General features: G+C 46.5%; 1 protein-coding gene across 5 annotated transcripts in view; it reads left to right on the plus strand.

Moving 5' to 3' along the window:
• The window catches only part of ILVBL (ilvB acetolactate synthase like), a 562,186-nt gene extending 539,280 nt beyond the window's left edge, over nt 1–22,906 (plus strand). For all 5 annotated transcript variants that reach the window (XM_069217736.1, XM_069217734.1, XM_069217733.1 and 2 more), the window contains exons 13-16: nt 10,405–10,475; nt 18,960–19,031; nt 19,967–20,072; nt 20,231–22,906. In XM_069217736.1, coding sequence (XP_069073837.1) covers nt 10,405–10,475; nt 18,960–19,031; nt 19,967–20,072; nt 20,231–20,409 — 428 coding nt within the window. In that variant the 3' untranslated portion in view covers nt 20,410–22,906. The remainder of the gene's footprint in view (nt 1–10,404; nt 10,476–18,959; nt 19,032–19,966; nt 20,073–20,230) is intronic.
• The last annotated feature ends 3,833 nt before the right edge of the window (nt 22,907–26,739 follow it).

A 26,739-nucleotide genomic window follows, 5' to 3' on the forward strand; every position in this document is an offset into this window, starting at 1 on the left:
CATCCAAGTCACTGCGCAGAGTGGAAGTCAGAGCAGTAGATGAAGCGTGAGGTGAAGCAAGGGAGCCTGGGGGATGAGGTCCCTCCCTAGGCAAATGACAATTGCAGAGTCCCAACATCAGTCAGCGCGTTCTTTCGTGTTTCTTAGTTATTTCCTCCTTCATGCCCATTGGATAGTATTCATTACCCAGGAAAGGTATATGAACTCCATCCTATCTAAATAATGGAATCTCCTTATCACGGTCGGTTCCGTGTCCATTGTCGGTGTTGTGCACACCAGACATGAAATCGCTGGCCCTGCACCAGCCAGTGTAGATCCAAAGAAGAGCTACTTCTCAGTCAATTTTTGACTGGTCTCTTTCGACTTTCTGTTGAAGATTTTTGAGTGTCTTCACTCCTGGTTCTTAGAGAATGTCTTCACGTTAGACTGGGTTGAAGCCTGTCATCGGGCGATGTCCGTGACAGATCCACACCTCGTGTGCCTGTGGTGTCTGAAGAGCGACCCAAAATTGTGCTCCAAGTGCCGGGCCATGAATCCAAAAGCTTTGAGGGTGCAGTCCCTAAAGCTCCTTGCAGCTCAACTCTGCGTCTCTCCCAATCTTGGAGGAGGGGAAGGTCTCAAGAACGGTCACGGAGCCTACATTCATCATCGTCCCACTCCAAGTCTCAGGAATGGTCGGAAAGTCGAGGCACAAGAAGAAGTCAAAGAACAAGCTTTCTTCAACTTTACCCCGTCCATCAGCCAACTAGATGATGGAAATGGAGTGTTGTCGCTCCAGACATCTGTCCTGATTCTGCTGGAGCACCTTTGGACCTCACAAGTTCGGCATGGTCACAGTGCCAGTGACTTCAGCCTCGGCCCCAGGGGGCACCCATGGATCTGTTTCAGGAACTGAGCCGCCGTTGGTCGTACCACCCCAACCTTCTGCAGTGCTGGGTCTGACATCAACGCTGCCGGTGCCCCCTGGTGGTGTCGACCTCATCCTTATTGCCAACTCTGACACGGACCTGCATTACAGTTGTGATGTTGACTCCTACTTCGGCAGGGGCCTTGCCCCCCTTGTCAGATCCTCACCGTTATTGGTTGGGGTACAGTGAAGGATGGGTGTGGGGGAGCTGGACCCTTTAGAATACCAGCTCCAAGACCCTATGGACTGGCAGATGGACCTGGATGACGCAAGTGGTCTGGATACTTCCACTGAGAATGGAATGCTTTCTCCCCCTTCCACGGCTGCGGAGGAGGGAACATCCTATTCAGCGGTTGTAGGAGGCTGGCCTGGTTTGTACTGGATACCTATGGGACTTACACTTTATACAAGGTCCAGTTATCCCTTATTAGTGAAATGTAGGCAGTGTATAGAAGCCAGGCTCTCTAGAGGTAGCTGTGGATGAGCAGCCAAGGCTTATCTGGGAGACATGGAAAGCTCATGCAATACCACTATAGCCACACAGTACTCACACACATGAAAAAAACACTCTGTTACAAAAATAAAGGTAGTTTATTTTGGTGACACAAAAACCAAAAATACCATACAGACTATACTCCCTTAGGCGGTAACTAATACACAAATTATATGCACTAGTATGTAGAAATAGGCATAAAAGCAGTAAGAAAACAGTGCAATTAGTGAAAATCACAATAGTTAGAAATGGGCCTGGGGGAACACAAACCATATACTAAGAAAGTGGAATGAGAATGTCAGTTTCCCACCTAGGCATGTGTAGTTTGCATTTGACTTTTGAGGGAAACCTAGTAACAACCTGGTGAACTGCAGGTTCAAGTATGTATTTCAATGCTTTTGCATTTGACTTTTGAAGGAAATCTAGTGATGACCAGTGAAACTGCAGCTTAATTAAAGATTTCAGTGCTTTTGCATTTGGCTTGTGAGGGACACTTAGGGCCTAATTACGAGTCTGGCAGTCACAATAAAGCCAGACTCACGGTCAGACCACTGCAGCTGTGGCGGTTCGACTGCCACATTACAAGATTGGTGGGTGGACCTGCCAACAGACCGCTGTCTCTGCCAGGATCCAAGATCCTGACGGGTGACGGCGGTCGAGATTGTAACCAGCCATGGCGGCACTGAAGTCAGCGCCGCTTGGCTGATTACAAGCCCACTTTCCACTAGACTTTTCATGGTAGTCTGACCACCTTGAAAAGGCTGGTGGAAAGTCAGTGATGGGGGCCACAGCCATGTCGTGGACAGTGCAGAGGACCCCCTTGCCCAGCACCTTCGGAATGCACACTGTCTGCCAGTGCACATTCTGAGGGTGCTGGTCGGCCCCATGTGCGACACCATTGGACTCAGCTCTACGTGGAGCCGAGTCCAATTCCACTGCATGTTTACCACTGGGTTGACCAGTAGAAAACTTGGTTTCAGTCAGTCAGCCCAGTGGAAATCTCATAATGGGGCTAATGGGGAGACTGCCAGCACTGTGGCGGTCTCCTCACTGCGAGGCTGGTGGTCGGGTGTTCCGACCTCCACACTCGTATTCAGACCTTTAGTAATGGCTTGTGGAGCTGCACCTTCCAAAATGCTTTTGCATTTGACTTGACAGGACCTTGAGGAACCAAAGCTCTAGACAAGAATTTTGATATATACATGCATTGTGCTTGTTCCTACCATAGCATAAGGCAGTGAGCATCTTACTGGGACATGAATGTAGTGCCACTGAAAAAAACTGTTTCTCAACAGTACGGTTGAAGGCACTTGACTTAACCCGTGATTGCTAGTATCTATATATATACTAGGTTGTCTTTACAAGTTTTACATTGTAATCAAGACGTTTATTGGAAGTTGTGATATTGATTCATCAGCATTACACCAGCATTGGTGTATTTACTTATCTTATTGAAATCAAGCACAATATATTAGAGAAACAGAAGTGGAACTGTACATTTTATTTACACCCCCTGAAACTTGTGATGGGCATTTGTGAGAGGGACAGCTAGTAAAGTTATGAAGGACTGAAGTGATGTTAAAGACTTCACACTGTTTTTCTGACTCGAAACGGACATCTAACAATAACTTGTCATGTAGCTATGTGAAAGGCCAGCCCAATTAGATTTGCCATTGCTTCGTTTAAAAATTATTGCCTTGAACTCTTCATACTCAAGTGACTGAATACTATTGCCTTCGTACATAGCCTGCAACCAGACAACTGTGGACAAAAGAAAGGATTTGACATTATGGGCAGAGTTGACGATTTTGAAACTGGAGTTTGAGGTTGGAGTCATGGCATTGGCTCAACATCCTGTGAATCTGAGTAAATCACATAATCTCCCTGTGCCTAAAAGAATAACAAAATTAATCTGACCATGTGTAATGTAACAGCGACTAATGTAAAGCAAACAGTACCTGCGGACCACTACATAAAACTGAGGTATGGCCCATTAATCAGGATGAATTCCATAGTACCCAAATTTGAGCCTGTTGAAGCCACCTACTCCCCAAAGGATGTTATTATCTATGTCCATGACTTGCAAACGTACAACTGATGCATGGCCAGGAAATTAGGATGACTTCCAGAGTACCAGTTTATGAGCCTGTTCAACCCACCTGCCTCTCAAAAGAAGAATAAAGATAAAACAAAAGCGGGACCAGCCAGTTAGTGCAACCTCTGACATATGGAAAACGGAAGCCATCTTAGAATGGGGTTCTTATTGTTGTCTTTAGGAGAAAAAAATCAATTCTATGAATACCAATTTTTCTCTTTATGTATTGGAGGGCTTGCGTCACTGTAACAATGGTGGATTTAGCTCCCTTCACGCAATCCTTTGCTGAGCCCACCATTAGTGGAACCCAGAAAACAGCTTGAAGGAGACGCCACCTCCTGAGCGTAAATGAACTGCTTTTGTCCTTTCACCAAAATAAAGAATCCAAATGTGTACATCCTCAAATTGATCGAGACTTGTCCCAAAACGTGAGTGACCGACCAGCAAGCCAAGTCCTGAAGCTTGTTGAAACAAGCCAATGGCTGATAGGGCAGATCCCAAGCCCCAGTCTGTGTCTCTGCCTCTGCAGAGTGTCGTGCATGTGTGTTGTTATGTTTTTGTATGTAGTGTGCTGACGTGCGTTCGTTCCAGGCAATTAAAGGAAGAACATCCGGAACTGTTCATAATGCAACAAGAGTTCCTGGCACTAACCATAGGCTTTACGGAGGAGCTGCTTTTCGGAAAGGGCAGGAGCCCTTTAAAAAACTAACAGCGCTCCCGATCGCGGGACGCGCCTTCTGCCGACAGATTTCCCTCACCTGGGGGGACAGGGAGGAGCTGCTTTTCGGAAAGGGCAGGAGCCCTTTAAAAACCTAACAGCGCTCCTGATCGCAGGACGTGCCTTCTAGCGACAGATTTCCCTCACCTGGGGGGACAGGGAGGAGCTGCTTTTCGGAAAGGACAGGAGCCCTTTAAAAAACTAACAGCGCTCCCGATCGCGGGACGCGCCTTCTGCCGACAGATTTCCCTCACCTGGGGGGACAGGGAGGAGCTGCTTTTCGGAAAGGGCAGGAGCCCTTTAAAAACCTAACAGCGCTCCTGATCGCAGGACGTGCCTTCTACCGACAGATTTCCCTCACCTGGGGGGACAGGGAGGAGCTGCTTTTCGGAAAGGGCAGGAGCCCTTTAAAAAACTAACAGCGCTCCCGATCGCGGGAAGCGCCTTCTGCCGACAGATTTCCCTCACCTGGGGGGACAGGGAGGAGCTGCTTTTCGGAAAGGGCAGGAGCCCTTTAAAAACCTAACAGCGCTCCCGATCGCGGGACGCGCGTGTGCGCGCCCTTCCTGTGACCGGATGAGGCTGGGCTGGGCCACTCCTCTTAATTTTTGTTTTTTGTGCTGCTAGTGGTATTGAGTGAGCCTTTCCTCTCTTCCTCACCATGGGAAAGCGTAAGGTACGCTCCAGCCCCGATCCAGCCTCAATTAAGTCCAAATCCTCTAAATCTAATAGAGAAACGCAAATCCATTCTAACTGTGTCTCCAGAGAAATCGATAATTTAATTGAGGAAGTGGAATCCATTCTTAAGGAAAAAGAGAGCAACGCCGGAAAGAGATTGAAATCTGGATCTTTGCTTCCGTTTTGGACAACAGGTTTAAATAAATCCTCCGATGTTCAGCCTTTGACAACCTTGGCTTCCGGCCCGCTTCCTCCTCCTCGCCTTGTTTGGTCAGCCCCTCTCCTCATCCTGGATCCCATTCCAATTTGGAGGTTGCTCCCCCCGACTCCTTCCTCAATGGGATTTCTTGTGCTAATCGATTCTCTGTTTTGGCTTTCCCAGAATTCGAGGATGTCAACCAGCCCGTGCCTTCTTCAGTCTCTAATCCCAACCGTGATCCTCCTACTGAAGACGTTTTAACATTGGTGTCCAGTCTGAAACGCGAAGTTGGGGAACTGAAGAGCTTACTGTTTGAAGTTTTAAAACTTCTCAAAAAACCCGAACCAACTCCCCAGTGCACTTCGCCTCTCGTTTCAGCACACACTGTCCCATCTTCGGCTCCTGCTCCCCCGCCAGTGGTCTCGCCATTGCAGCGAGAAGTCGACAAGGGTCTTAGTTGCAGACCTTATCATAGAAACCATTCGATTTTAGCTCCAGCCCCTTTTATCTCTGATTATCCTAGGGCCCGCTCTATATTTGTGTCTGCCCAAAATTGTATTGATATGTGCAATGTACCCCAACTTACATCTCATAAGAGGGAAGACACTTCCTCTCTTATTAACAAAGTGTCGTATTGGATTCGCCACAACAGGGGCTGCGGCTCTATTATTCATGCCGACATTGTCTTTGCTTCACATGTTCGAGGTTGCCCGGGGGGGCGGGATACCATTAAACTCAATCTTGCCAATCCCGCTTTAGTTAAGGGGCTTTTGCAGATGGAAGCTCGCAATCCACCACGAACAGATTTAGATATTTTTTTTTGCTTGCCTGTTATGGATGACAAGCTCTTGTTCTCTTGCCCTTTAAGGGCCACGACTATCCCTTGTAAAGTTCCTGCTCCTGTTGCCCCCCCTTGGTTTGTTGCCTCTTTTTAGTGGTGGGGCTGCTATGGTTCGTAACATTAAATCTCTTAATATCCGAGATCCTATTTATCCAGGGGATACATCTGATGTGGACTGACTCCTCCATTATTCTCCTGGTAAACCCTGTGTCCCACTTTGTCAAGAAGTGCCTTCCCTAGGATCTCTATTGGGCACGGGGGTCAATATTTTAGGGGCCCCACTTTGCACTATCAATGCGATTCCCAATCCACCTTTTAATGTTGACTCATGTAAGCTGGGTTGCAGTACTGCACCTGGGAAACTATTGTCTTGGAACGTAGCGGGTATTAAGAGCAAATTATCCAACCCAGAGTGGGGGTCTTATGTTGATTCTTTTTCCATATGCATGTTCCAGGAAACCTGGTCTAAGGACTGTGTGTATAGGCAAGGCTATTGCTGTTTTACTAAAAAGGCAACTCAATCTACTAGGGGAAGGGCGATTGGGGGTCTATGTACTTGGGTCAAGTTGACTGAGGCGGGCAAGGTTAAGGAAATTGTTGTTGATTCCTGTGATATTCTAGCAACAGTAATATGGCCAATTTCAGGTGTTCCCGTAATATGTATCAACATTTATAATAGACCAGGTCCCTCTAATCTCCAGTCTGATACTATCCACCTTTTGCACAATCTTCTATCTGAATCCCATTCGAGATACCACGTCATTATTGCAGGTGATTTTAACGCTCAGATTGAATTTGACTCAGCTTTCTCTGAGTCCATCCAGGCTGAAGATGAAGCGTGGAACATCCCCCCACTGTCACCCCATTCAGTATCTTGTATCCCCTCCCCTAGGGTGCTGCAGATAATAGACCTTGTAGTCACATATGGCCTCCGTTTTGGAAATGGGCGATTCCCAAATGATAACCCTGCCAAACCTACATTCTTTAGAGGCTCTTATGCCAGCATTCTGGATTATGTCATTCTTTATCTACGAGTCTGGCATTCCATAATTGATGTGGAGGTTGGTTTGAGGTGTACCAGTGATCACGCCCCCTTACAAATTGTATACAATGTAACGCTTTTTAAAGGGCTCGCTCCCCTTCCTGCCTTGGACGCTTTCAAAGTTCCACTGGATTATCCAGCAACAGGCGTGCGGTGAGATGGTCTTCATTTTCGAAATCCAATCAGCTTAGCGACAAGCTTCGTGCCCTAGTTTCCTGCCACCAGCTCTTCGATGATTTTACTGTATTCTCTCCCTCAGAAGTCATGTCTTCCCATGAGGCTCTTTTTGCGGACCTTAAGGAGCTTTTTATCAAAACTCCTTCAATATATAAGAAACCCCTTGTACCAAATTGCAAATGGTTTGATGAGGAGTGTCGGGAGGCCAAGAGCCTTCTGTCCAAAGCCTTAAAGTTAAAGATCAGGGATCCCATTGTACATGCGAGACGAAACTATGTTTCTACTTGTAAGTTAGCCAAACTTAAATATGAGGAAAACCTATGGAAATGCTTGGCGGATGCGGCCAGTGCTCGTGATATCAAACTTTTTTGGTCTCTGGTTTCCCGCAGAGATCCTGCCCTTTTACCCACTCCTGAGTGTCATATTGATGCAGAAACCTGGCTCTCTCATTTTGGGGATTTGTACGGGTCCTGCCCGGATCCGGACAATACTCCTCCTAATCTTTCATCGTGCCTTTCTGCTGTTCCGCCTTTTACATTAAAATAAACAGAGCTGGGTATTTGTGCTAAAAAAACAGGGAAGGCTCCTGGTCTAGACGGCATCCCTTCGGATTTGTATAAATCAGACTTATCCGTATGGACCCTGTACATCAATAGGGTTTCGAATAGCGTCCTGGCAACCCGTTCTTATCCGGACTCGCGGAAGGTGGCAATTATTGTTCCCATCCACAAAAAAGGAGATAAGAGCTCCCCAGGGAATTACAGACCCATTAGTCTATTAGATAACCTGCAAAAAAAAAATCTTTTCAGCTCCTATCCAGACTAAAGTACTGGATAACGAAAAACCAGGTTTTAAGCCATTTACAGGCTGGATTTAGGGACAAGGTCAGCACCATCGACCAGGTCTTCCAATTTACTACCATCAAGTGGAAGACCGTAGACGAAGACCGAGGCCACTTATTTGTGGCCTTTGTTGATCTGAAATCTGCGTTCGACCTTGTCCCGCGTACTAAGCTCTGGGAGGTCCTGAGCTCTACTGGAATTCCGGGTTCTATGATTAACATTATTAAAGACCTTTATTCTGATAATTATGCCAGAGTTCGTTGGGGTTCGGCTGGTGATTTGTCCTCAGCTTTTCCTACAACCTGCGGTGTGAGGCAGGGGTGCGTTCTGGCGCCTACCTTATTCTTACTGTTCATCAATGCATGTACTCCATATCTTTTGGATCCTTATGGAGACGCTCCATGTCTGGGTGGGCAAAAGTTTCCTTGCCTCTTGTTCGCGGATGACACCCTGTTACTTTCACGAACTGCAATGGGCCTCTCAAGACTGCTTTCCCGTTTAATGGACTTCTGCAAGGACCACAGGTTGGAAATTAACTCAGCAAAAACTAAATATATGTTTTTTGGGGACAATAGGTGCAGAATGAAGAGGCGGGTGTATTTAGATGGTGTTCCCTTGGAGAGAGTGGGCACCTTCGATTACCTGGGCATTAAATTGGAAGACTCACATTATTGGAATGCTCAGCGCCAGAAATCCTTACTATGCCTGAAGCAAAGGGCGGGCGGCATTGTTAGATTTGCTTCTAGATCTCCCAAATTTGCAATGTCTCCTGCCCTTGAAATTTACAAATCTCAAGCTGGGGGGGGGGAGGGGGCTTTATGGTGCCGAACTCTGGGGCATTGTAGTCTGGTGAATTTGGCAAAGGCAGAAAAACAATTTTTGAAAATGTTGCTTAAAGTTCCCTCCAGCACTCCATCTCTGCCCATTCGAATGGATCTCAACCTTTTCTCTATTTCACAGATAGCTGCTTTAAGGCCCTTGCTATTTTGGATTTGGCTTTGGTCAACAGATGCCCTATCTCCATTTCGCTGCGGGCTTCTACCATTGGTAGGTCATAATACTATCATCAAAACCAAATGGTGTGCTTATGTTAAACAGTCTTTAACTCTCCTAGGTCTAGGGTCCTACTGGACCGACCCTTCCTCCATTCCCAAAAATGCTGCACAGGTACTGAAGGATGCTTTTTGGCACAATATTCAGATTATGCAATTTGCTAAGACTGTGCTGCTCTCTATGTCGGACAAGTTCTTATCAATCAAATGCCATTATGAACTCGAGCCCTTCATGGATATTGCACTATCTCCATTTGCACGAGCTCTTTTTGTTAGATTTAGAGTAGGGTCTCTCCCTTTATGATGTTTGACGCATAACTGGCCTAGTTCCACTAACAGATCCAAGACTTGCGCGATGGGTTGTAAAAGTGAAGAGTCTATTTCACATGTTCTTTTTTTCTGTCATGCATACCTCAAACAAAGAGCCCTTTGGATTATCCCGCTTTGTAAATCTATTGGCGTCGGGTCCCATCTTCATGCTGAGAGAATTCTAAAATCTGATCCATCCGTCCAAGTTGTTTTTCCAGTGGCAAAATGTCTCGAAGCAATCTGGCACCTTAGATTAGTTATTTTAAAGAAAAACACAGGGTAGTTAATTTTTATACTTATTTATGCATATCTATTCATTCGCGATGACCGATTTTATATCTCTCCTATTAGCAAAGTTATTTTTTTACTATATTATTGAGTATTTATGGATCCTGGGAAGTGGCCCCTTGTTGAGGGGACCCCCTTACTGTTAAGAGACTAATTTTTGATACTCTGGTTGGATCTTAACTTTTTGTATTTTTTAATTCTCTACTGTGCATGTACTTTTAGTGTCTTTTAATATTTAACTGTTATTGTCTGCACTGTACTTTTATGGTATGTTTTCTTACTTACTGAAATAAAGTTAAATGATGATGATGATGATGATTACCCTTTACATAAGTGTTTCTGGTAGCGTTTTTTCCTGTGTTCTTGCCACGTGTACCCTCCAGAATTCCGTAAAGTCCTCTCCCCTCAGTGTGTCACTCCGTCTCCACCACCTCTCATTTTAGTTCCTTCCATTCGCCTCAGTCATACCCAATAAACTCGAATAGGCCGTGTACATTTGTTATCCTTCTGCCTCCTTAAATGGGAAGGAAGGCAGCGCTAGATCATCGCCGGAATTGATTTTAAGAGAGATTTTGAAGGTATAGATGTATGTGTATAAGTACTGTGGCGCACTACCTGCCGGAAGAGCAATGACGTGCTGAATATGATGTAAACATGTCGAAAAGGGAAGATTCAGGATTATGATAATAACTATAATAATGCTTGGCACAGCAAGCAATAGTTAACTGAACTCAGCTCTTAAAGGTTATATTCAACATTTCAGGTGCTTTTGGTACATTGGGAGTTGGCGGCGGATTTGCCTTGGGAGCTAAACTATGCCGGCCTGAATCAGAGGTAAGTTCCTATCGAGTATATTTGGTTCACTTTGAAAAGCAAATATATGATTATTATAAAGACTGCATACAATGTAGAGAGGCGAAGGGGGAATGAAGGGTAAAGAAGACGGCGAGTAACTTAGAGAATGGTCTTTTTGTGATGTGTGTTTTGTCAGAGGGTAGAAAATAAAGAGTATCTACAGGGTGTGGAATGTTGTATTTAGCATCTTATTTGTATTCCGGCGTTGATACTTGACCAAAAGCTGTACTGTTCTTGGCAAATTCTGTAACTCCTTGTTTTTGACTTACGTTGTAAATCATTGTAAATTTGTGTAATACCAATAGGTGTAGTTGTGTAAATATGTGTGATGTAAAAGAATTGTACCATGTGCTTGCTCACGTCATCAGTTTCTCCTGTTCTTTGTCGCATCCTGGATTATGTAATCTGATTTCAGCTGGTCCCCACAAACTACATGTGCATCAGTTACTATAAGAAGTGCTCCTTCTGCAATAAAATGTGTTATTGGAATGTTTCTTTGCTTCTTGTAGCTAGATTTCCAATATTTCAATTAACAAAAATAAAATAAAACGAAATAAATATTGTGGCACCAAGAGGAAATAATCTTCATTATAAAACATAACCGACACATAGGGTGCAGGACATGACCTAGAACACCACTGGTTTCCCAGAAATCGACTTCTGCAAAATAAGAAAATAAAACAGACCTTTTAAGTATCCATCATAGTCAATTGGATGGGCAGTTGCCAAGATGCACAAGAGGATTTCTTCATTTCATGGAATGTATGTATGCTTCTCATCCTGTTAATTAACTTAAAATACATGAACCTGAATATCCAGACAATTCTGGCTCTTTGTTCTTCAGTCTTAGTGGAAAGTCAGTGCCCTGCAGCTGAGAAAAGAAAGTTGGATTCTCTGTGATATTCTTAAAAGGCTATCACCGAAAATATGTGTGATCCTGGAATACAATTTAAGATAATCATGTTTTTAAATAAAAAAATATATATTTAAAAACATGCCAATAGAAAGGAACAGTTTCCTTATGAAAGTAATATAATGTAGTACATTCAACTGAAAGTGCAAAACAGAATTAATAAAAGTGATCTCATCTCCCCCTCACCACCACCCTCCCTCCGCCCAATGAGATTCTTTGGACATTTTCATGCTGACCGACGTGGCAGCCTTTCTGTCAGGCCCTCTTGGATCAAAGAGCTGGGAGTTTACCGCGCAGTGCTGGAAAGTAATTAGTAAGCAAGTGTTCCTTCATGATCCGATTACACAGTTCAGAATATCTTTGATCCAGCCTACCATGGCTTTCAAAGAGGCATTCACAAAATCTTTCCCATACAGGTGACACTATACTGTGCTGTCCGTGAACATTCTAAGATATTTCTCATGAGCCAGTTCAAACCTACACCCCCCCTTCAATTGTTTTTAAGTCGAGCGCGCAAATGGCCTGTTGTAATTTATCTGTGGGCTTTTAACCATGCCCACCTGACGCCTATCACTGTCACTCCTTCATGAGCTTGCCCTTCAAAAATCCTTTATCATTAGTAAATACTTTACATTTGTCCCTCCTTGGGGCAGTTTGTTACCTTTTTGGCTATCAACCCTGTTCTGTGGATAATCCTAGTTTGCCAATACCTTTGACTGCGAGCTAACTTCTTTTTCCTTTTATATCTGTCCTTCGTGCTCATGCTCATTGTGGCGCTTTGAATAGACTCGCCTCAAGTCAACTGTTTTACTTTTCATTCTCAATTTATGTGGCAAGAAAAGTCCAGTTAGGAATTTACAACGCTAATAGCTTTAACTTGAGCAAACGCGAGACCCACTGCATTGCAAATGCTTGTTACTTTTTGCACTTTGTGTTGTTACATTAGTCACCCCTTTCTACTGAGAGTAAGTAACCTTACCTAAAGGACTGCGACTTCACCACCCACGCACAACCCTAACTACCTGGAGCATCGAATAAGAAAACTCAAAAGATTCATGGTGTTTCTTAACATCATTAGCAGTCAAAAAGCTGCAGACTACCTTTCACAAAGAACTCAAGTAAAGGGGAAGGGACTTTAACTTTAAACACAGGCTAGTTACTTCTAGGAAGAAAATGTGACAGCGTTTCAAAAGTGATTTTAGCAGCATAGTAAATAAAACTCCGGTGTGTTGTTTTTTTATTTCCCTTACTTACAAGCAGCATTAATTATTTTTCTAAGTATTTTCTACCACGAGCTAGCAAAAATAGCCTTGAAACAAAAATGTCATTTAACGTTGATACTTGACTAAAGCATTGATGCTGCACCAATGTTAGCTTTTTAGATGCAAATAGTGCTACCATTGTACTTTCTGTACTTTAACTCTGAGACTTTGCACATCTGATAAAGACAACTAGCCGCATATTCCTTATCTTCTAATTATCCTTAGGTATCAGACTGGATCTGAAAAACTTTTCTTCAGGAGTACCTCTGCGTGTTGGTAGAGGGCTTTGTGCAACTCCGTAGCAACATCGTTCCCGGATATGACGACAACAGAGTCCATATAGTCTCTCCCTGACTCAATGACGTCAGTTTCTTTTTATCCACGCATCAACGTAGATCTGGAAAAGCAGTTTACTCTTGCCAATTTTGTCCTTCCCTTTTGAAGGTATTTTTTATTTTGGAAGAGTGTATATGCCTACTGGCTTTAAGCCTTGTGGGTCATGTGCTCAATAGATGTCTGTCTTGGACCCTCACTCTGTTTGCATGTGGTGCCTAGGCACCCACCACGACACCGACGACTGCGACGTCTGACGATAGCTGAGGCATAAGATGTTGCAAGAGCAGCAGATGAAGCTGCTGGCGGCATGGGGTTCGCAGTCTTTGCAGGACTCTCAGAGGCGTTGTAGTCCTTCATCTTCCACTTCGCTTCCCAGAGACCCTTCTAGGAGTTGATCTTGTGCGTCTCCCTCGCCGTCTCAGATTCCTTGCATGCTGTTTTTGGGTCTCTTCCTCCCTCTGGAGCACCTTCTGGCTCTAAGGAGTTGTGCTAACAGGGACCTCACCAGCAGCTTTGTCCTCCGTGCCCGTTAGGCCCCTCGACTTCGACTCAGGAGTCGGATTGGCAAAGATGCACAACCTTCTTCAGCTCCCATTAACTGCACTTGATTCTTCCCTTCTGACGCCGTCTTTGGCAGTGGTGACACCCCTATTGTCTCTCTGGAGTCGGACAACACCACCTCCGAGCTTGAGGTTTCTCCCTCTCCGCTGGGAGCGGCGCCATTGGAGTCGGATGTTTCTTCACTGGTGTTATCTGAGCCTCAACCTCTTGTTCTTCCATCGGAGGGGCCTGGACATCCTCAGCCTCCTCATTCAGGCATCATTCCGCTTTCCCACTGGGATTGGTTGCTTGATTTGGCCAGTGAAAACGGTCTTGATTCCTTGCCGGCATCCAGCCTTCTATCATCCCCTGGTTTGGCAACTGAAGCTAGTTCTGCTCTTCCAAATCTGTTGAACGGATATCGGGGGTGTTGCATTTGCAGCTTCCTTCAGTGCAGTTGTCCATGGATCTGTTACTTGACGTATTACAGCCCGATCAGTCTTATGTAGAGCCGGTCCTTCTTATTGTGGAGCTCTTTATGAGATCCTCTTAGGTTTTTGGACCCAGCCAGTTTCTGGTCTCTCTGTGGAGCTTTTTATCTCTCACAGACAAAGGCCGGCCACGGAGGATCCATCGTGCCATCGCCAGCACCCAGGGACTCAAAGTTTTGTGGTGCAAACTGCTTTGTAGCACACAGTCTTATGCAGATTTCTCCGGCCCCACAAGAGCAAGAAGCCAGGCAGATGGCCACCAAGTTCAGCCTTGCGTTCCACTAATACCTTGCTTGCTTCCCCCATATTCTGTGAGACTCAGTGGAGCGTATTTTGCCTTCTCTGTCTGACAAGGCAAGAACTGCATTCATGCCCTTTGTATGGGATGGTCAGCAGGCTGCCAAACTTAATGTTCGCTGTGATATGGATACCACTGATTCTTTTGGGTCGATTATGGCTTCCTCAGTAGCGCTACGGCAAAGGACGTAGCCACATTCTTCTTATTTCTCATAATCTGTATGAGATTCGGTGCTTGATATGCCCTTTGATGTCAAGTCCCTTTTTAGTATGCATGCAGATTCGGCTTTACGCTGCTTCAAAGATGGTTCCTATTCTAGAGCTTCTTTAAGGAGCATTTACTGTGGCATAATACTCACGGTCTCACACCCTCCCACTGAGTTCGACAGTCCTCTTCCACGTGACGGTAAACGTGCACCACCTTTAGCGTGTACTTCTTTCCATCATTACGATTTTTTGAACTATCATTCTGGAGTGTGTTCTTGTCAGTTAAGAACTAGTGTAAACTTCCTGCTCCTTGCAGGTTCATTTGTTATTACCATGTTCTCCTCCGTCATGGAGATATTGCTTAGTGGCACGTTAACGTGCCTCTGCTGGCGCAGACCACTCTTGTTCAGCGGTTTCATTACCACCAATGCCCTTTAGGTTCATTCTTCGCTGGTGTGCAACTTATGGTGATTTTCTTTTTGTTATTGTGTACCAGGTCTTAGTCTTATTCCTCCCATGGTGTGTTTTATGTTGTGTTCTACTTGTAAGCAGGTCACCTACAATCTCTGTGTTTTCTATGGAGATTTGCGTTCAGCCCCAGCTCTTAGGAGCAATTAGTGTAAGCTTTTCACTACTCTTTCCTGCTTCTTGTTCCCTTTTGGGACTTCCTTGGAACTCCTATGGGAGCAGTTTGGTTCCTAATGTCACTAGGATTTCTATGATTGCTTTTGCACGTGTCCTTTTCTATTGAAATTATGGTTGAGTTTTTTTCTGCCCATTGTCCACGGTACTTCTATTGTTCAATTGGTTACTACTTATACACCAGATCTTCTTTTCTGGTTGTCTTTTCTCCAGCTCAGGGGCACCATCTGTTGCCCCTTGAGGCTCATACTTTCATTTTACTTCTGCCCTTTTTAGGGTGTCCATGAGGGGTAGGTCCTTTTTTGCTCTGTGTTTCTGCATGAAGACATTTTTTATTATCATATTTCCTTTTGAGTATGAAAATTAACGGTGGAGTAGTGGTCACAGTTACAGACCCTCACTAGAGATGCGTGGGCCGCTCCCCTGTGGTTTAGTGGTCAGGATCACGGACACTCGCACTGAGAAGTGAAGGTTCTATTCCGGGTGTGTCTTCAGACATTTCCCTCCTTTACCTTTGATTTCAAACTCTATTTAATTTAAAGCATAGGCTGCCTATTCGAGGGGCATGGTTCCTAATCACCAGTCCACTATGGCAGGGTTATAATTGTATGCCACCATTGGTTCATGCACTTGATCTTGCCTGTTAGCTCCATTCCTTCCATGAGGGATGAGTGTAGCACGCATATTGGATGTTGTTGACACCTATTCTTTCATAACTGGTTTTCCTGCTTCTTGGAGGGTTCATTTTCCCTTCTGTGTGTATCTTCTCAGTCATCTTTTGTCACCTAATGCAGGTATCTCCCTGCAGGCTTCTACCCCTAGCATTGCTACTTTACTGCTGGTTCAGAGGTGTGAATGTTTTTCTCTTTTTGGATCTGATATTCCTCTATGGCCTTACAGGTTTCTAAGGCCTGGTATACAGATTCCATTCGGGGAATTGATCTTTATATACTCATTTTAGCAGTATTCATTGTTGATCTAAACTTGGATTGCTTTCTTATGTGCTGTGCACTTTTGTTTCTGTTCTTTCTTCAATAGATTTCCTCTGTTTGTTGCTGATGCCCTTTTTGTGATTGGACTCATCTCACAGGGTGTCTCTCTACTTTGTGTTTCTTTTTTTCCAGTACCACACGGTTATCTGTTGGTTTATCTGAGCAGGTGGTTCTTCCACCTTCTACTCCCTTTGATGTACTGACGTTGCTTTTCATCTTTGGTTGATTTTTCTGCCTTGAGGGGTGTTTTATCTTTCTCCTCTTCCTTTTCCTCCTGTGTTGTGGCGCCTGAATATCCCTTCTTCTGTCTTCTTATCTTAGATTAGGAGCACAGCTAGTGTTCAGGTCTTGAGCATTTGATGTTATGACATCTACAAATCAAGGGTTCCGATCACATCCCTCCTATGGTGTTCTGTTGTTTAGGTTATGACATCTGTGTTGTCCTGATCCTATGTCTGACGCTGGACAATTTCTGCTTGGACACATCTATGTTCTTACATGTCTGTCCCTCTGAATGGGTTCCACGGCTGGTTTTTCCAGGCCTCCTATTTTACCCGTAAGTAATGTGCTATTGGTAAACCTTCGGAGTATTCTGTTGACTGGCCCTAAGTGCCCCACAGTTTTGCTTTCAGTCTACTCATTTTTCCTGGACACGTACAATCTGCTGTCCAGTTCATCTCCCTTTCAGCGTGACGGCTCTCCTTCTTGCAAATTTTCAATAGGCATCTTGATGTAAGTAGCATTATGTGTAGCTTCCCTTCTTAGTTACCCTTTGGGGTTTTTCCTTTGATAGGTGTTACGTTCCCATCTCTCGCAGTCCCTATTGAATGCTTTTGCACCTCATTCATTCGGCTATTTCTTGGAAGCACTTCATGTTCTTACCTGTCTTGGTTCTCTACCAACAGTTTCATTTTAATGGACCTTTCTTAAAACGCCCATGACTTCTCATACCTTCTTGTGATATGTGAGTTATCTACTTTGCGAGTGAGCTACATGCTTCTTCTCACCTTTGTCTATCCCATAGCTGGTCTACTACTCCTTAGTTGACCGGTTGTTTATTGCGATTCTGGATGAGATGTGTTTGCAGACCTCCTCCTGGGTTGATATTGCTTTTGTATTTAATTCTAAGATAAGGAATCTGCAGCTAGTTGTATCTATCAGAAGAACAAGTTACTTACCTTCGGTAACCCCTTATCTGGTAGAGACACAAACGAGCCACTGATTCCTTATTGACCCACCCAGCCTCTCCGCTTTGCAAACTGTGCTATCTGGCTTCAGTCTCGCTTCGGGGCATTCTTTTGTTATGTTTTTCAGTTTAGTGGTTGTAACATAATTACATCCAATGTTTGGTGTACACTGTTCCATTGCCAGTTTCTATTTGGCTTTGAGTTGTTGTGCGGGTTCTAGTCACAGAAGAAACTGTTGTCAATGCATCAGGGGAGGGACTATATGGACTCTGTCAATGTTATATCCGGGGACGACGTTGCTTCGGAGTCACACGACACCCTCTACCAGCTAACAGAAGTACTGCTGAAGAAAAGTTTTCTGTATCCAGTCTGACACCTAGGGGAGAATTCTAAGATAAGGAATCTACGGCTAGTCTATGTCTCTACTAGATAAGGTGTTACGGAAGGTAAGTAACTTTTTTAACCTTCACATTGCACTTATAGCTTACTTACTAAAACCTAACCTGGCATTTAAAGTGCATAAACTGCATTGTTTACACTTCTGAAAGTCAGTTCTACCAATGCTCTTATATGGTGGTTTCTTCTTTTATGTGTCAGTCACTCACATTTGGAATTTTAATTTTATCTGCCTTGTCAATTGTACAATGATATCCCTTTTTACGGAAGGACACATGCGTTTGAGAGTAGTTAAGGGCACCCAACTGACCAGCGGTCTTAAATCAAGCTGTTCAGAGTCCAAAAATCAAATAGATTTTAGTGTAAACATTGCACAAAGATAGATTCCTACACCAGGATGCTAAGACTGTGCGAGAATCCATTGTTACTTTAAGACAAAATGCACATGAAAGAAGGCAATACAAAGAGGGCAATCTATGTCTACTCCATATGGTCAGAGCAGATTTGGTCAACCGTCCACAGCTTCACTCTCCCTCCCTTCCCCCATACTCACTTTACTTACACCTTCTTATCACTGTTTCCTTAAACTATGACCGACTAACAGATGCGGTTTTTGGGTACTTGTTAACTTGTGATAGTGGAGACAAAAGGACTTCAAAGGAAAGGTCTTGTGTATTCAAGCGCAGCCCAGCCACTCCTGCAGCACTGTTAGTGATTCAAGATCACTTTAGATTCACTGCACAATATTGTAAAGACGTTTTTTCAGGCAGATTTACATTTTGAGGTTTTCGTCCCCCTCCCCCTTAGAATCATCTGACATACTCGCCAAACCAGCCAAGGCAAAAAAACAAGCATGTTCTGTCTTTCAAGCCCTGAAAAAGAAATGTAGCCATTCTAAAACAAAATCAAATCTACTTTGCTTGCTGGGTGGCGGGCTTCTAGCTTAGTATTTAACCTTAACTTAACCATATTCATAAAAGTTAGTTTTTATCGTCAGAAAAGAGCCCTCAAAATTGATTGAAGCGATCATGAAGTCTTACTAGATATTTCTTGCTTGAAGCGGAAATGCAGCTGCCGAGCGTTATCTGTTTAAAGAATATGCATACAAACAAGCACTACATAGCAAGGATAAATGAGACACATTTTCTATCTCAAATATTAGATATTTTTCATTGTTGTCTTTGTGACTTTCTCTTTTAGGTGTGGATCATATATGGGGATGGCTCGCTTGGATATAGCATTGCAGAATTTGACACCTTCACCCGTCACAAGGTGATTGTTGCACAACTGACTCTAAACAGAATGTCAAATGGCCCTCCTCACTCACTTTGTTTTATTTACTATTCTGCATTTTTATGTTCTTCTCGGTCTGCATTTCCTTTAGTTTGTTTAATTAAATAATACCCATTTCAAAGTTTAAAAAAAGCAAAATCTGGTCACTCTAACATATTTTGATAGATATTACAAAAATGAATGTCTTTTTAAATGAAATTCTGTGTTTTATTCTCAGTTTAATAAATGACCCTCCTAATTCGCAGCAGACTAAGATAAAATTTCATGCTTCGTGATTTGCAAGGTGGGATTTGAAGAATTGCATCGAGATCATTAGAGATCACACTGAAAGATTCACAGACAATGGTGACTTCAGAGAAACCTGTGCCATTGCAGGATTAATTTTTAACATCTGCAGTACCCCTGCCTGCATTGTACAAGTATTGTGATAGTAGGGATTTCGGATCCCATGAGCAAAGCACATCTGTGACATAAGTTTCAGACACGTTGTATTATTATAACTTAGAAAGTGCACGCTCACCAAAGGTTTCTTGGTGCTAGAGTAGAAAGACTGATCACAATCAGGTATAGTTAACTAGAAAACTGTGTATTATTAGTGCAGGTTCAGACATTTTTCAATGGGTTGTCTCCTATCAACATGAGGCAATCTTCTGTCTTAATGATCTCTATATACCTACACATAGAATTATAACTGGTGATTAAGTGTTTCAGATATTAACCAGAACAAATTGGTTCTTTACAATACTAGCACATGTAACTGAGATTGTGCATTCTGTCCATCTATGATAGTTATCCTCTCAGTATGTTCTGCAATATGCAGTTTTCATAATTATGCTGTTTTCTTCTTTAATGTCTACCTGCGTCTAACTCATAACTTGTTCTGCAGTAACCAAATGTCTGCCTTCTGATTTTAGACTCCTGTGATTGCACTTGTTGGAAATGATGCATGCTGGAGCCAGATCTCTCGAGAGCAGGTTCCTATGTTGGGAAGTAATGTCGCCTGTGGTTTGTCATATAATGGCAAGTATGGTGTATCTCTTGATCATTATTTCTCCTTTGGTAACATTCTTACCTTCTACACGCTAGCACGTTGTCAAAAGTTATCTACAATACTCAAGTATTTTAACATTTTGAGTTTACTTCAATGTTCTCTTACAACAGTTTTTTTTATTACTCAGATTACCATGTGGTAGCAGAGGGCTTTGGTGGAAAAGGCTTCCTTCTAAAGCGAGAAGATGAAGACAGTATGGATTCCATAATCCAAGCAGCCCAGGAACAGAGCATGAAAGGAAAAGCAACACTGATTAACGTTCTAATAGGCAAAACAGATTTTCGAGATGGGTCGATTTCGGTATAAGTGCACTCATGCCGGCCCCATCTGCACTTAAAATGTCAGAAGCTAGTCTCAAAGGGGATTTTAGCTTTGTACAATACCAGCATTAGAGGGACATTTTTAATTGAAACCAGTTCCAAAGTGTTTTTCAATTCCTACAAAACCAACTTCCTAAGTGCAACTTGACTTTTTGTACATCCAAAACTACTTTATTGGGGTAAAATTAACTTCTTTCAGGGTACTATTTCTGTGTGAAACACATTTTACGACTTGATTTTTCAGCATGTAAATACACCCTCCGAAGGAAGTGTGTGTGTGTGTGTATATATATGTATATATATATATATATATATATATAATATTCACGCTCTCCTTTTGTTCTTCAAAAAAGGATACGGCACTCCACAGTTGCTAAAAAAAAATTAAAAAAATGTATTGACATGGAGGTTGATAAAGGCATAAACGCCGAAACGGGTTTCTTGGCCTGTCAATAAATTATTATTTTTTAGCAACTGTGGAGTGCCGTATCCTTTTTGGAAGAACAAAAGGAGAGTGTGAATATCTGACGCTGTGGCGCACTTCTGATATCTGTACCACTGGTGATTAGGAGCCGATGAGCTACGCCGTTCTAAGTGTATATATACACTATATATATTTGCAAAAACTCAGAAGATCTGTTATCTACTCTACCCTCGTGCCCAGTTTCTACCATTGCAACACTGCATCGTTCATATTCCGTCAGTACATTTAGAAATGTGTGTGTCATGTTTTCAGGGGCTTTTTTGTTTTTTGTTTGTCTGTCACTAGAGAAGTTGACGGGTCTTTGTAAAAAAAAAAAAAAAAAGTACCAAACGTTCTCAAACTGCAATTTATATTTTAAACTAAAAAGAAAAACAAGTGGTGCTTGAAACCGCATATGACACGCATGACTAACTGCTAAATTGACATAACCAACAATAAAGAGAGATCGTTGGTCACCCCAGATCCAAAAGTGTAAACTCGGAATAGAACATTGTACCCGTGGTATCCTGAGAGCTTTAAGGGGATCTAGTTTTCGCATTGCAAATGTATAAGTTGCAAGCTCTGGGAGTGGGGGGTGGGAGGGGTCTTCATACAATGGGGAACTTTCAGGACACAACAGTGTCAATGAGAGGAATTGATGGAAAACCGTTTAGTCCAACTACTCACCAATCCTCCTGCCGGCCTCTTGCCATCAGAATACAACTTAGACCCTTATTGTATTGGAGGATGATTTAGGGGGTTATTACAACTTTGGAGGAGGTGTTAATCCATCCCAAAAGTGACGGGTATACCACCAGCCGTATTACGAGTTCCATAGGATATAATGGACTCGTAATACAGCTGGTGGTATATCCGTCACTTTAGCGTCACTTTTGGGACGGATTAACACCTCCTCCAAAGTTGTAATAACCCCCTTAGTCTTATTGGCCTTTTGGTTGGGCCTGGAAGAAATCGTAAAACTCCCTGAGGCTACTGGATCCCATTGTTGGGGTATATTAGGCGCTGCCTTGAAATGATTGTGTGCGCAAATGTGTGGGCCCATCCGGAAATGTCATGTGGTGTTTCCAATTCCATGCTTAAGGAGCTGTATTGGAGACATTCAGATGGTACATCCCACAGGTCTGGGAGTGGAGTGGAATAGCCACCCTGACCTCGAGTTTTCTGTCATTTAAAGACACCTGTTGTCTGGAAGAATATATGGACACAATTGAGCTTCTGGTAGCTCGATTTCTTTATTTTAAGGTCGCATCAGGACCTTGCCTCTCCATTCATTTACTGCAAAGTTGCAACGTCACCCTACCGATGCCGAACCTGACCTAAGCTATCCCTTTTATCGTGTGGCCAAGGAAACTGTTAACCATGTCATTGATTTTTGTCCATAATATTATGCTTACAGTAGGGAATGGATTTTGCCGTTGTGCTACAATCTGGGCATTGGGGACTACATAATTGCAACTAGGATATTGAGGCAGACACTGCTGCTATTTGCTGTTTCTCTCTTTCTCACATATATGTGGAGACACAGACAGAAAATTGTTGCCCTGTTCATGCCTAGCGCTTAGTGCTAAGAACTTGTGTGATCTCATGTTGTATCCTGCAGTCTCCCGCGATTTTGTGAATTCTGTGCTATTTCTTTGAATATGGACTACTGACAAATGTTGCAGTACACAATTATGTCATGGAGCTCTTAAATGAACTTTGGTTTATTTTTTAAATTGTTGTGATGTGCCTTTCTAACAATCTTATATGTCATGATTTTATGGATTTTAATGTCTTAATGATTTTATTATTTTTAACTCATTGTTATAGTCGCTTTTAGAGCAATAGATGTAATAAAGTCTAATAAAAAAAAAAAAAAAGAATAGGAGATCTCAGGGACACTTTGCCGTCAAGGGAGTTGACTATTTCTCAAATGTATATTCAACTTTGTGGTAACTGAAATACTTGAAATTTAAGATCACAATGGCAAACGTTTAAGAGTAAATGTCCAAGTACCATACAGTGCCTCAGATATTATCTACTTTTTTAGATAGTTGTAAAAAGAGACTTGGGGGGTGATTCTAACCCTGGCGGTCGGTGTTAAAGTGGCGGCCAACCCGCCAACAGGCTGGCGGTAAAAAATATGGGATTCTGACCCTGGCGGGAACCGCCAACACAGACAGCCACCTTAACACTCCGACCGCCACGGCGGTACAAACAAACAGCGCGGCGGTCACCGCCAACAGACAGGCGGCAGACAATGTACCGCCCACACTATTCCAACTCACCAATCCGCCACCTTTTCCGGGGCGGGAGCACCGCCGATAAAAACACGGCGGAAACAGACTACGGACGGGAAAACGCTCACCACTACGCACTCCAGGAGGAAGGAGGACAGCATGGAACCCGAATTAAACATCCTACCTGCTCTCGTCTATCTTCTCATCTACCACGAGTACGAAGTCCGGCGCAGACGACAACGGTGAGCACTGCACCTACGACACACGGGAGGGGGAGGACGAAAGGTTACGGCCACACACATATGCGCCCCCCCCCCCCCCAACTACGTACTCACCAATGCAGCGCACCAAGTCACAGTGACACCACCCAAACACCCCTGAAAAATGCTAGGACATAATCATATTTGGAATAAATATTTATGTACCAAAAAGCTCCAGAAAATTAGCGTACAACCATGAAAGATATCCACAACAAAACTAATTACACACACATCAGTGTATAACTGAAGTACCAAGTCCTGCACAACCTACGATTTCAGCATGTCCGTGGGCCAAAGTCTTGCGAAACAAGGGCAAAGCCCACACAGGAGACCTGAGTCCTTTGGAGAGAACACTGCAGGGGCATCAGATGTAAAAACTACAGGCACCTCAGGGGGAAGGGAAGGGGGGGGCACCACAGCCACATGAGTCCACGACGCCAGATCCACGAGGAGCCACCATGCCCACTGGACCATCCTGGGGAGTGCAAAGCCACAGTCTCTCAAGTCTCTGCAGTGGGTGGATCGCCCACTGGACCATCCTGGGGAGTGCAAAGCCACAGTCTCTCAATGTCTCTACAGTGGGTGGGCTGCCCACTGGGCCATCCTGGGGAGTGCAAAGCCACAGTCTCCCAATGTCTCTACAGTGGGTGGGCTGCCCACTGGGCCATCCTGGGGAGTGCAAAGCCACAGTCTCTCAATGTCTCTACAGTGGGTGGGCTGCCCACTGGGCCATCCTGGGGAGTGCAAAGCCACAGTCCATCAGGTGGATGACAGTCTCCACTGGTCAAGGAGGAGGCATGGTGGGCACAGTGAACCATAAACGGTGCTTGCGACGGCGGTGCCCAGCGGAGCGGTGCTTGAGAGGAAGGGCCCAGCGGAGCGGTGCTTGAGAAGAAGGGCCCAGCGGAGCGGTGCTTGAGACGGCGGGGCCCAGCGGAGCGGTGCTTGAGACGGCGGGGCCCAGCGGAGCGGTGCTTGAGCGGAAGGGCCCAGCGGAGCGGTGCCTGAGAAGAAGGGCCCAGCGGAGCGGTGCTTGAGAGGAAGGGCCCAGCGGAGCAGTGCTTGAGAAGAAGGGCCCAGCGGAGCGGTGCTTGAGACGGCGGGGCCCAGCGGAGCGGTGCTTGAGAGGAAGGGCCCAGCGGAGCGGTGCTTGAGACGGCGGGGCCCAGCGGAGCGGTGCTTGAGACGGCGGGGCCCAGCGGAGCGGTGCTTGAGACGGCGGGGCCCAGCGGAGCGGTGCTTGAGACGGCGGGGCCCAGCGGAGCGGTGCCTGAGAGGAAGGGCCCAGCGGAGCGGTGCCTGAGAAGAAGGGCCCAGCGGAGCGGTGCTTGAGAGGAAGGGCCCAGCGGAGCGGTGCTTGAGAAGAAGGGCCCAGCGGAGCGGTGCTTGAGACGGCGGGGCCCAGCGGAGCGGTGCTTGAGACGGCGGGGCCCAGCGGAGCGGTGCTTGAGCGGAAGGGCCCAGCGGAGCGGTGCCTGAGAAGAAGGGCCCAGCGGAGCGGTGCTTGAGAGGAAGGGCCCAGCGGAGCGGTGCTTGAGACGGCGGGGCCCAGCTGAGCGGTGCTTGAGACGGCGGGGCGGAGCGGTGCTTGAGCGGAAGGGCCCAGCGGAGCGGTGCCTGAGAAGAAGGGCCCAGCGGAGCGGTGCTTGAGAGGAAGGGCCCAGCGGAGCGGTGCTTGAGAGGAAGGGCCCAGCGGAGCGGTGCTTGAGAGGAAGGGCCCAGCGGAGCGGTGCTTGAGAAGAAGGGCCCAGCGGAGCGGTGCTTGAGACGGCGGGGCCCAGCGGAGCGGTGCTTGAGAGGAAGGGCCCAGCGGAGCGGTGCTTGAGACGGCGGGGCCCAGCGGAGCGGTGCTTGAGACGGCGGGGCCCAGCGGAGCGGTGCTTGAGAGGAAGGGCCCAGCGGAGCGGTGCTTGAGACGGCGGGGCCCAGCGGAGCGGTGCTTGAGACGGCGGGGCACAGCGGAGCGGTGCTTGAGCGGAAGGGCCCAGCGGAGCGGTGCCTGAGAAGAAGGGCCCAGCGGAGCGGTGCTTGAGAGGAAGGGCCCAGCGGAGCGGTGCTTGAGAAGAAGGGCCCAGCGGAGCGGTGCTTGAGACGGCGGGGCCCAGCGGAGCGGTGCTTGAGACGGCGGGGCCCAGCGGAGCGGTGCTTGAGACGGCGGGGCCCAGCGGAGCGGTGCCTGAGAAGAAGGGCCCAGCGGAGCGGTGCTTGAGAGGAAGGGCCCAGCGGAGCGGTGCTTGAGAGGAAGGGCCCAGCGGAGCGGTGCTTGAGAAGAAGGGCCCAGCGGAGCGGTGCTTGAGACGGCGGGGCCCAGCGGAGCGGTGCTTGAGAGGAAGGGCCCAGCGGAGCGGTGCTTGAGAAGAAGGGCCCAGCGGAGCGGTGCTTGAGAAGAAGGGCCCAGCGGAGCGGTGCTTGAGACGGCGGGGCCCAGCGGAGCGGTGCTTGAGAGGAAGGGCCCAGCGGAGCGGTGCTTGAGACGGCGGGGCCCAGCGGAGCGGTGCTTGAGACGGCGGGGCCCAGCGGAGCGGTGCTTGAGAGGAAGGGCCCAGCGGAGCGGTGCTTGAGACGGCGGGGCCCAGCGGAGCGGTGCTTGAGACGGCGGGGCCCAGCAGAGCGGTGCTTGAGCGGAAGGGCCCAGCGGAGCGGTGCTTGAGAAGAAGGGCCCAGCGGAGCGGTGCTTGAGACGGCGGGGCCCAGCGGAGCGGTGCTTGAGAGGAAGGGCCCAGCGGAGCGGTGCTTGAGACGGCGGGGCCCAGCGGAGCGGTGCTTGAGACGGCGGGGCCCAGCGGAGCGGTGCTTGAGACGGCGGGGCCCAGCGGAGCGGTGCTTGAGACGGCGGGGCCCAGCGGAGCGGTGCTTGAGACGGCGGGGCCCAGCAGAGCGGTGCTTGAGCGGAAGGGCCCAGCGGAGCGGTGCCTGAGAAGAAGGGCCCAGCGGAGCGGTGCTTGAGACGGCGGGGCCCAGCGGAGCGGTGCTTGAGACGGCGGGGCCCAGCGGAGCGGTGCTTGAGCGGAAGGGCCCAGCGGAGCGGTGCCTGAGAAGAAGGGCCCAGCGGAGCGGTGCTTGAGAGGAAGGGCCCAGCGGAGCGGTGCTTGAGAAGAAGGGCCCAGCGGAGCGGTGCTTGAGACGGCGGGGCCCAGCGGAGCGGTGCTTGAGAGGAAGGGCCCAGCGGAGCGGTGCTTGAGACGGCGGGCCCTGTTCAGCGGTGCCTATCTCCACGGCGGGGCCCTGTTCAGCGGTGCTCTTCTGCACCGCGGGCCCTGTTCAGCGGTGCTCTTCTCCACCGCGGGCCCGTTCAGCGGTGCCTATCTCCACGGCGGGGCCCTGTTCAGCGGTGCTCTTCTGCACCGCGGGCC

Source organism: Pleurodeles waltl, chromosome 12, assembly GCF_031143425.1.
Source record: "Pleurodeles waltl isolate 20211129_DDA chromosome 12, aPleWal1.hap1.20221129, whole genome shotgun sequence".
Lineage (NCBI taxonomy): Eukaryota > Metazoa > Chordata > Amphibia > Caudata > Salamandridae > Pleurodeles > Pleurodeles waltl.